This window comes from Phaethon aethereus, assembly GCF_964289735.1.
Source record: "Phaethon aethereus genome assembly, chromosome: 1".
Taxonomy (NCBI): Eukaryota; Metazoa; Chordata; class Aves; order Phaethontiformes; family Phaethontidae; genus Phaethon; species Phaethon aethereus.
The window spans coordinates 135,447,288-135,458,571 of NC_138575.1; the positions used below are offsets into that span (position 1 = coordinate 135,447,288).

The window sequence follows — 11,284 nt, forward strand, 5'->3', positions numbered from 1 at the left end:
AAATGAGCTTCTTTCTTCAGTAGTTACTGTGATATGACTTTCTAGACTGGCTACCCCAAAAAAACCTTGATGCTCCCTGTACCCATCCTGTTTTACCACATTTGGCACACTTCCCGAGTTCATTTCCCTAGTGCGTACAACTACAGCAGGGACTTTTAAAAGGCAAAGCAGCAAACGCCACAAACATTATCCTCTACAGTTGTGCAGTTACCTTAATCAACATCACAACTTAAAATCCTTCCTGAGAGTCCCGGAGTATTTTTATAAGACTGAAGAGTTGTCGAAAGATTTCTTAACCAGAAGTGTACCGTTGTAGCTAACTCCATCGCGCATGGTGTGTGTAGAGGACACTTCCCATCCTTCCTTGACCTTATACTCCATTTGCCTCTAGTTTGAATGAACTCATCACTTGGGAAAGCAGCTTACATTTTTTTCTCTCCCACATCACTAAACAAAACCCTGAAATCATCACCATTTCACCTAACAGGCTTGCACCTCATGTTCTGAAATGCACCATTCAGCCAGTGAGAACCTACTTTGCTGCGTCTAAACCAAGCGCTCATCCTCAATTCGGCTGAAGAGCACATGTCTTCAAAGCAGCAACATCAGACAGAGTCAAGGACGACATCATCTCCAATGCCCACGCAGCGTACACCAGCATTTTATAGCACATTTAACATCATGTCTTGTCTTTGCATTTCTAGCTGTACATAGTAAAGGAAAGGCAGCCTATGTCTACTAAAACATAAAGATGTTCTTATAAAGGCAGCAATTATTCAAAGAGGAGGGAAAGAAAAAAAATAAATAAATTAATACATCACACTGTTGAGTTGGTTTTGCCTCCCTCCCCATTTATTTTTATTTTTGCCATTTGAAACCTCCAAATACTTCACCTTTTATTGCTCCACTCTTGTTACTGTTGGTAACAAAATAATTCTGACCGCGTTTGTTAGCCCACAGCTCTCAAATGATTAGATACATCGTTTTATTCTGAAAGACCATCATCCTGACTTCCATAGGCCATCATTGTGTAAATACTGCCAGAAGTAAATAACACATGAAATGAGAAACGCTACCTATGCCAAAGCTGATCTAATGTTTCTTGGTGTGGAAAGAGAGATTTTAAGAAGAAGAAAGGATCTTTAAAAAATTAAATTACTTTGAAAAGCTCATGCCAAAAAAACACTTGAAATTCATAGTAATAATAATAATAAAGTAACGGTACAGACATTTGCTATTGAAAGTAGAATGCAGCCTCATGACTCATTCTGTAGTGAGCGAGCAGACACCACGGGCCATGTTCAGACAGCTTAAATTCAAGCTCAGCCAAGTGCTTCCCATAAGCCAACTAATTTTCAGTGCCACCAAGCCAGTGGGAATTACAAGGTCCGAATCCAGCATCTCAGGTATGGCCCTGCTCAAAGAAGTAGTTCCCCACCACCTCTTGTCAGAGGAGAGGACCTACCAAGGTGCACCTGCAGATCGCAGGACTATGCAGATACAAGGGGCAAACACTAGAAGAACCATTTGCAGCTTTTTTGGATGGGGGAAGACTGCTCAGGGCAGAAAAAAACCCAGAGAGATCAAAAATACAGAAGCAGAAGAAAACACTGAAGATGTGCTTTGGTGGTCAGCCTACCTACACTTTCTCAAGACCCCTCTTTTTTTTTTGAAGACTTTTGCTAATCATGCTGTAGCACTGCTCAGTAATTTCTGTTCCTTAGGAGGGCCACTGAACGGCTCATCCAGGTACAACGTCAATTCAACAGGCAGTGTGTAACCCTGGGGTAGTTTTAAGCAAGCCTCGTCCCAGCTGGAGAGAGCCCACCGCACCCCAGGGGCACGCTCCGCACAGGGTGACCACCCGCGGCGGGGACACTCGTCAGAGACAGCTTCTTCAGCCCTCCTCTCCAAACACACCACCCAGCCTGTAACAACTGGCAGCAACCTTCATGCCTGCAAGGCAGATTCACGGGAGAAATAAGCTATTTAAAACATTATCTAAGTCCGGAGAGATAAGACCCTAATTTAATATTTTTCCAGATAAAGATCTGCCTCATCACTTGGTCATCATAAAAACAAGATTGATGATTTTTTTTTTTAAATAAATGCGGTAACATTTTTGTTTTACCAACAAGTAATATCTTAAAACATATTTAAGCAACCACATAGCTTAATGTACATCTTAATTTTTATTTTGTAAGAAATTTGCTCCATTATCACCTTTAATAAGAGACGCACCTACTTGTGTAGGTACATGTGATATTTGCAAAGTTAAATTTAGATAAAAACTGGAATTCATTTAAAAATACACACGCCATCTTCATCTGCTAGAAAATGAAAACCACGCATTTCTTACGTATGCAAACATTTGGAAGTTTATAAGACCATGTTCTGTCTTTTAAACACTTTGACAAATAAACTAAGTATAATTTGCAGTTCGTGATTTAGCTGATTATTTCTGGTCACTGTGTCTTACCAGATAACAGAACGAACGGATCCCATCCCACCACATCATTCCACCTCATCACCGTATCTAAACGGCGGGGCGGGGGAAGAGTTCTTCCCAACAGAGTTCTCAGTTTTATGCAACGGTCACCAAATAATGCTCCTGCATATACTGGAAAAAGAAAATATTGCCTCTGTTCAGGAAGAGGGGATTACCATTTTTCCACAGCCGGTTTTCTACTCCAGCAATCTTTTCTAGTTAATTATCCACTAACTCAGCTGCTCAACTCTTTGATTGTCTTCAAAAGTTGAACTATAGCATATATTGTTCATTAATGCTTTATTTTACCATACTGTTGGTATGTTTACATGTTAATACATCAAAGAATCTTGCTTTACAAATATTTTATCAAACGTATTTCTCACTTCATAATATTTTAAGTTTAAATAGGTAATTTATCCTGATTTGCTGTCACAGAAATGCTTGTTCCCTCTTTCATGAATCTATCTTGGCTAAGTTTTTCAGTTCAGCTAAATCAGTGTTTTCAAAGTTTATACCAACCCTCTTTTGCGGGGGCTGTCTCCGCTAGATTCACCCACTGAAGGAGATGAATTCTGCGTATTACGTGTCCTTTGCAGAACAGATTGTGGACAACATCAATCAATCTGTATATAAACATCACTATACTGACAGCCCATCGGCGTAGATACATGCATGAGCAAAAGAGGTTACACTCAACTGTTTGTGGGTTTGGTGAACCCACTACGCTTACCTAAGTACCGTGACAAATCCACCGATTTAAATAAAAACCATTCTTCATCATCACTGCTTCATACTGCAGCAACCTCTCATGAAGAAAGTCACTCATTTTCATCCCAGTGGATATTTTTTTCTCCATCCCTCCTGTAGAGTTATTTGAAATCACTGGCACAGCAAAGCATTATTTTATTGGAAAAGAAAATAATTAATTCATACTTGGTTGTAACAGGGGTTAATTACTGAAGGCTGCAGGCCTTGACCAGGCTAATTCTGACCATCCCACCCCATGTCTGTGACAAGCAGGGCTAGGAGTCTCTGATTTTACAGTGTGATTTGAAACACACTTGGGAAGGAACAGCTCCTACAAATCTTCTGCTGTGTACCTCAGCGCTGACACACTCAAAACTACTAATCTTGTAAGTAGTGACTACTAAACGATAGTTTAAATGATAAACAATAGTTTAAAGATGTACTTAGGACCTCAATTTGGTTTTAATGGAATATATCATCAAGAATGCTTCAGGTGAAGTTTCACCCTTTATTTTGGTATAATTTAGATTTTTTTTTTTTTTATAAATACTACTACTATGGTTTTTACATCTGGATTTTGCACGTTCCTACTCACATAAACACAAGTTTGCTTGTGACTCTAGAAAGAAAATGACCATTTTGGGGATTGCGGCCAGAAGTATTGATACTGCAATGTCGGTTTTCCTACCCTCTTCTTGCTGCACCGCTTACCTGAAGTTGTAACCCCCCTCTTTGTTTCTTCCTGACTCAAAGACGTCAGTAGGATGTAATTTCTCCACATGTACTCTAACCCAACATCACTTTTTGATGGACTTACTGTTAGTCAGTCAGCTAAATCGCATTTTCAGCGCTAGCGTAATGCCAAATTCTGTCAATGGGCACAACAGACCAAACATATTTTATAAAGTAACAATAAATCCAGTCTTTCCTCACTCAAAAAGTTCCTATTTTAACTGCCACAGTTCTTATTCTTTTCTGCTTGTTTGAGGCAGACAGTTAATGCCACCCCGGCTATCACGCATGTACTAATTTATGCTTATGGAACCAAAAAAGTATAGAAAAGACAACCCTTACTGGCCTTTTTCCAAAGAAGTATCAACTTAGGGTTTTGGTTTTCTTTTAATCTATTCACATTTCTGCTTTTTGAACACAAAAATATGGTCAAACTTTAGAATTGTAACTATAGAGACAAGTCATGATAAAAAGAAATTAACTCACGAAGCCTGTGGAAGAAAAGCAAGATCTGGTCTGTGTCCCCTATTCACACAGAGCTGGAAGGAGAGTCCCAGCTAAAAAAATGTGGCGTCTGTGCAGCTCCAGCATCACACAATCAGTACTTGTCATCCTCGGAGCTCGAAATAACACAGCGTGTTCGTTTGCGGAGGAAAGAACGCGTTTTCTTAAGAAAACTGAATCTCTGTGCTGATAGCACCAGTCCCCAAATAAGATTAAGGTTTATAAAACTGGGAATTAAAGATACCATCAGGCAACCAGGTGAGAATTAATCGAATTAGTAAAAAAACTAATAAAAAGAGAGAAGCATTTCGGTGTAAAACTTGAATACAATCCTGCTCCCCAGTTTCTCAGACAAAAATCTTCAGAGACCACAGTAATATCGACAAATGGTCGGACTGGCACAAGGTACCTCTCCTTTGCAGAGCAGCAGGCGATGACACCACAAGGCACTATTTTATCTGAAATCCACGCAGACATCAGCCCACGGGTGCTTGGCACCCGTAACGAATGCACTTTGGGGTCCCCGACTCAAGGAGCAGAGGCTGTACTCGCTGGTGGCCAGCTTCAAAATGGGGTCACAAACCGATTGCCCAAAACGAGACAAGGCAAACCAGGCATCGTCGGCACCTGTGGCACAGCGGTTGGTGTGGGGCACCGACATCCCAACACACTCGGGGAGCATAAGTATAACGAATCGTTACTGACACCCCGACAGACTCACCAGTCCTGGCTACCCTTGTAGAGACCTCCCCAACATAGATCAACACTGAGCTACCTAACAAGGTACGCCATGGGATCGCCTTTGCTTCGGTGGTATTTTTGTGGCCACAGTGAGTTCAAAACACTTATTTTTTCAAGACTTTTTTTTTTTTTTTTTGCACAGATTCACTTCTTTTTCCCTTTATTAGGAGCCAAAACATAGGGAACACCATTTTCAACTTGACCAGCATGGGTAAATATAAATCGGGCTGCTGCTGTTGAGTTCCCGCTCTTCCTGACAGTCTACATAATGGCATGGCGCATGACTAGTCTGCTCCTTTGACATAAATATGGTAAACAATAAAAACAAAAACAATCCTAGCACAGATCTTCCCGGCAAAAGATTTTACAAAGTTACTTTAACAGCCCCTGGTGAAAGATCTGCCACAGGCTTTGTGCAAGTCTAAATAAAGTCTTAATGGTTCTGCCTTTAACCACACTACGTGGCTAGACGAAGACTTTCAGTACACAGGGGAGGTATGATTATACAGCCTGCAAAACCCACGCTGTCCTGTCCCTGGCGTGCCCTTCTCTGTCCTCTGAAGCATCTGACATTTTTAATTTTAGTGCCAACTTCAACCATTTTTCCAGAACTGAAATAACTCTTGCCGAGTTCATTCGTCGATCCCTTCTTTAAGGAAAGTTGTACAGGTACCACCTCTGCTGTACCCTGTCACCCAGCATAATCACTGGCTTTAATGAGCCTGGGCGTAATGAATCTGTGCTCAGTCACTTCATTCTCAGCCAGACCCGGGGCTCTGGGGTGCACACCATCTGTTCCTACTGACCCGGCTGCTCTTGGATTTTTTCCATTTATCCCAGCGTTTCCTCTTCTGGCACACGCTCTCACGTTCCCTACCTGCTCTCTAGCCTCTTTCATCTAAATAACCTCTTAGGTGCCGCCAACTAACCTTAAACCAAACAAAACCCTTGCCTGTTTGCTCTTTGGGAGCACACGGTGCTGCTTTTCCCACAGGAATTGCCACAGTCAACAGCAGCACTCCCGCCGCGACGCACCCACATGATTTTTGTGTAGACCACAAGCCCTGCCGTTGCAGTTAAGGAAGGTGGAAGAACATTTTCCACGACGCTTGTGGGCATCTTTCTGATCAACAACAAGCCTCAATCAAAGATTGTATAAGGAAAAGCTCCTCCTTTCTCAAAGATTTATCCCACTTACTACACAAGTACAAATCCCTGAAGACAACAGCACAGGTTCAAGACTTTGCCGTGGCACTGAATGCCAGTTCTGGAAGCATACTGATCTGTAAAACCGCTCCTCAATCCATACCTTGAAAATATATTGCACATCGCTTACAAAACGGTCCATAGCTGCCTCTTGTTATAGCCCACACGAGGGTCAGGGAACGGCGTTAAGTACCTGCCGGACTGCGCAGGCTCTGCTTAGTGGAAATCCAGGACTAGTTTCCAATCCAAATCTCCCTATTTCTGACACGGTAAAACGCAGCATGACCATTTCTCAGTGGGTCGGTAGGGATGCCTGCATACTAAGCACTAATTGTGATGGATGGGGATTTTAAAAGGCATTTTAAAAGGAGAAAAAAAAAAAACCACTACCAAACAAACAAACAAAAACAACCCACACTTTCATGGTCAAAAACTATTTCAAAGAAAATATATTATCTTAACCCAAACGAGCTGCCTCTGCCTAAAATCAGTGTTCCTAGCAAAAAACATATATCATGAGCCTCTGTGCCCCGTTCCCATAATTGTTAAAATGGCAGGGTTTTTTAAACAGAAAGTATTATATTGCAATTTTGGAGGATTATAAAAGACAAAATATCAGCAAATATCTCTAACAATGTTGTGGGTTTTTCCCTGTCAGAACATCCACATTTCCAGGGGGGGTTTTTTGTTTGGTTTTTGGTTTTTTTTTTAAAACATGTTACATTAATTCATTTTTTTCTTAAGTTCCAGTAAACGTTAGGACAGGAGCTCTAGCTGTAGAGCAGAAATGCCACTGTGATTAGAGCCATATAAACAAGAGGGGGAGGGCAGGAAGGAGGAAGGGAAACAGCCCCAGATACCACAGGCCTTATTATCTGAATATTCCTGAAGCCAATTACAGGCTTGTTTCCCAGTAACATTCTCCTCACAACATAAATATACCTGAAAATAGTCTAAAATAGTAAAAAACAAGAACATTTAAAAAAAAAAAAACAAACCAACATTTCCAGGCTTATATCACACACTACAGTCAAGATGACCCCCCAAAACAGACTATGATTATAATATGATAATAAATTTCACTTAAATGATAGGGTAAGGAACTACATAGCAAAAATAAGAGTTTTTTTCCTTACCGCTTTGGAAAATGAAGTGTCTAATACCAAAGTCACCCAAATTTACTAATAGTGCTTTGACAAATTTCTTAAATATGCCTTCTTATCCAAAAGGAAATGCCCTCTTCTTCATCTTTGCGAAAGACCTACTCTTGGTGGTAGATCAACGCAAAATCTCTGCTTTCACCACTCGATTCACCTGCAAAGGCGAAGGCCACAGTCTGGCTCAAAACAACACAGTACTACAGCACTCGGTAACATTTTTGCTTTGCATACCTGTTAAAGAGCGCAAGTAAGAGAGGAAAAATATCCTTGAAGTAGCATCGCTCTCGCTCAGAATCACCTGTGTAACATGAATTTAAGTCATTAGGAGATGACCTGACAGCTATCAGGAAAGCAGAAGAGGAGTTCAGTCACCTCAGGCGGTGCCCAGGTATAACTATACATCAGCTCAACCACAACGTAACTTCTCCCTGCTTGATAAATAAAGACTACCACGGAACAGAATTGCTGTAAATAAATTAAAAAAAAAAAAAAGGAAAAAACACGGAGTTACCCTACCTCTGTTTATTACCATAAGTATTTCTGCAACTACAGTGCGTAAGTCAAAATAGCAATCCACAGGTGGAGACGACCACAAGTTCGGCTCTTCCCTGGCACTGGAATCTGGATGGCAGCAGCCTTCTCACACCCTGACCGAGCTCCTCCTCACACCCGAGGGGGGTTTTGCCATCACGGCCTCTTGTGGGGATCTCTTCTAGGACTCCGCTGCTCTGAGGATGCCAGAGCCCCTTACTTCCTACCTAAATGCATCTGCTCTCAGGCACAGACATGTAAACTCCACAACGTCCTTTTACCTATTTTTCACAGAAACAACACTTGGGGTGAAAAAAGAATAATACACACACACACACACACACACCCCCCAGTGTTCGGCCAGGAATTAAACACGTCGCACGTCCTTTACTGCTCTGCGAACGCAAGTGTCTTGATGATATTCGGGGGCCCTTTGGAGGCTGTTAATGACATTACCGATCTGACCCAGGAGACTGCAGACAGACGTCAAAGGGCGACGCGTGACCTCACGCCCCGCGCAGCGGCCCCCCGCCGAAGCACAGGGCACCGCCCGCCCCTCGCACACAAACCCCGGGGCGGAGGGAGCAGCACCGCCAGCACGGAGCACCGGCAGTCGTCGTCGGCGGCTCCGAAGGAAGCAAGCAGGCGCGGGCGACCCCGCACACCGCCACCCGCGCCGCGGCGCTGAGCCGCCGTGCCCCGCTCCCGCCGCCGGCAGCGCCCCGCATCGCTCCGCCGCCCGCGCCCCGCCGCCGCGCAGCGCCTAACTTTCCGGCGGAGGCAGCGCCAGCCGCGCTCCCGCAGGGCTGAGGGAGCGGGTCCCATCCCGCCCCGTCCCCCCGTCTGTCCCCCTCCGCGCCGGCAACTTCGGGGCGAGCCGGCCGCCCCCCGACCCACCTGGTGCAGCGTGTCCGGGGGCAGCTGGGAGGCCCGGAACAGCTCGCCCACGCTGCTGCCCCCGGCGGCCGCCTCGGGGGGCGGGCAGCACCGCGAGAAGAGCTCGGAGTAGCGCTGCTGCTCGCTCTCGCTCAGCGGCAGGAGCAGACCCCCGGTGCCGCCGCCGGCGGCGGCGGCGGGCCCCCCCGCCGGCCCCTGCTCCATGGCGGGGCGGCGCACAGAGCCGCGCGACAGGGCAGCGAGTGCTGCGCTGCCGCCGCCGCCGCCGATGGGGGGGGGGGGGGGGTCGGGAGGGGGGTGTGGCGGGAGGCGGTGCCGCGCTGCGGCGGGGAAGGTGCAGGCCCCGCCCCCGGTCGGTGCGGCCGCCGCGGCGACCCCGCAGTGCCCGGCCGCTGCCTGCCGCCGCCGGCCGCGGCTCGACCCGCCGCTCCGCCCCGCACGCAGCGGCCCCGCGTGGGAACCCCGCCGACCGCGGCCCACGGTCCCTTCACGGTTCCGCACCGCACCCTCCGCCTGGCGCCTTTTTCTTATTTTTCTTTTCATTTTTCCCGGGTTGGTTTGGTTTAATCTTACGTACCGACCGCCCGTCGCCAGCCTCGGGATTTGGGTGCTGCGTGGGGGAGAGCACCGCCGGGCCACGGAGCAGACCCACGGGGACCGAGGGGCCCAGCCCCGCCTGGGCTGCCTGTCAAGGGGCCCGGTCGTTCACCTGCCGTCCATGCTTTGGGGGCTGCGCTCGCGGAGCGGGGGGTGCTGGGCTTTTTCGCTTTGTCACCAGCACTTCCAAAAGCACCACCTGCTCCTGAAAATGCAGCGCGGGCGCGGCAGTAAGGAAATGCGATAACGCGAAGTGAGTCCTAATGCATCAGCCATGACAGTTCTACTGAGAAACACCTCGACGCGTTCTCTACAGTTTTTGCTTGAGCATGAAGGGCAAAGAGCCCCTTCTTCATGGAGACGAGGTTCCTCTACTCCCCTGTCAGCAGCTAACGCTTGTGTGCTGGTTTGGTCTGGGACAGAGTTAATTTTCTTCATAGTCGCTGGTATGGGGCAATGTTTTGGATTTGTGCTGGGAACTGTTGGTAACACAGGGATGTGTTAGTCACTGGTGAGCAGCGCTCACACAGAGCCCAGGCCTTTGCTGCTCCTCACCCCACCCCACCAGCGAGGAGGCTGGGGGTGCCCGGGGAGCTGGGAGGGGGCACAGCTGGGACAGCTGACCCCAACTGGCCAAAGGGACACTCCATACCATACACCGTCATGCTCAGCATATAAAGCTGGGGGAAGAAGAGGGATGCAGGGGACTTTTGGAGTGATGGCGTCTGTCTTCCCAAGTAGCCATCACGCGTGACGGAGCCCTGCTGTCCTGGAGGTGGCTGAACCCCTGCCTGCCCATGGGGAGTGGTGAATGGATTCCTTGTTTTGCTTTGCTGTGTGCGCGGCTTTTGCTTTACCTGTTAAACTGTCTTTATCTCAACCCACGAGTTTTCTCCTTTTTACCCTTCCAACTCTCTCCCCCATCCCCGCCGTGGGGACAGTGAGTGAGCGGCTGCGTGGGGCTGAGCTGCCGGCTGGGGTTAAACCACGACAACACCGTAAGTGTTTCCCTTACAGGTCGAGCACCTCCTTAAAAGTCCAGCAGGTCATGACCCAAGGTAGGAGGGCTGGGTACAGCCCAGCAAAGAGGATGCTCGTGGGTCTCATAGCGATTTTTGGAGCCTTTCCTCTCCTGCACTTCTTTGGGGCATTTCAAGGAATAAAGTAATCAACCTGAAGGTGGTCCTTCTGAACACCCGTGACCCACCGGAGCGTGAACAGCTCTCTTCATGTGCTGAGATACAGCCCGTCCGGGGAGGAAACAGATTACTTGCTATTCTGTTGCAGTCCTGTCACCGTTAGCAACATGTGGCTAGCGTTGTTAGCCGTGGTCCTAAACACAAAACATTTAGGAAGTCAGTGTGGTTTAATTTTTATATGCTTTTTTACTATTAATTCTAATATAAAATGCAAATTTAATAATTTTACACAATGTTTTTACTGGAAAATATTAGGTCAGGGTTACTTCAATTAAAGTTGCTATTAGTTTAATTTATGGTCTGTCAAGCCCCCAAAAATTGCTCACTCATCACCTCTGTCCTTTTTAACCAAGACCTGTTACCTCTTTTAAAAATCTTTTTAAAACTACTTTGTCCTCTCCACACCATCCATCTGTGCCTCCTTCTCATCTGCACAAAACGTGCAAACCTTTAATTCCTCTAATCTGAAATGAAGATCT

The 11,284-nt window shown here is 46.3% G+C and overlaps 1 protein-coding gene across 1 annotated transcript in view; it reads right to left on the reverse strand.

The window, feature by feature from the left end:
* REPS2 (RALBP1 associated Eps domain containing 2) overlaps positions 1-9,876 on the reverse strand; it is a gene marked incomplete at its 3' end in the record, with an annotated part of 99,286 nt that extends 89,410 nt beyond the window's left edge. Inside the window, exon 1 of the mRNA XM_082010876.1 lies at positions 9,010-9,876. Coding sequence (XP_081867002.1) covers positions 9,010-9,552 — 543 coding nt within the window. The 5' untranslated portion in view covers positions 9,553-9,876. The remainder of the gene's footprint in view (positions 1-9,009) is intronic.
* Between the last annotated feature and the right edge of the window lie 1,408 nt (positions 9,877-11,284).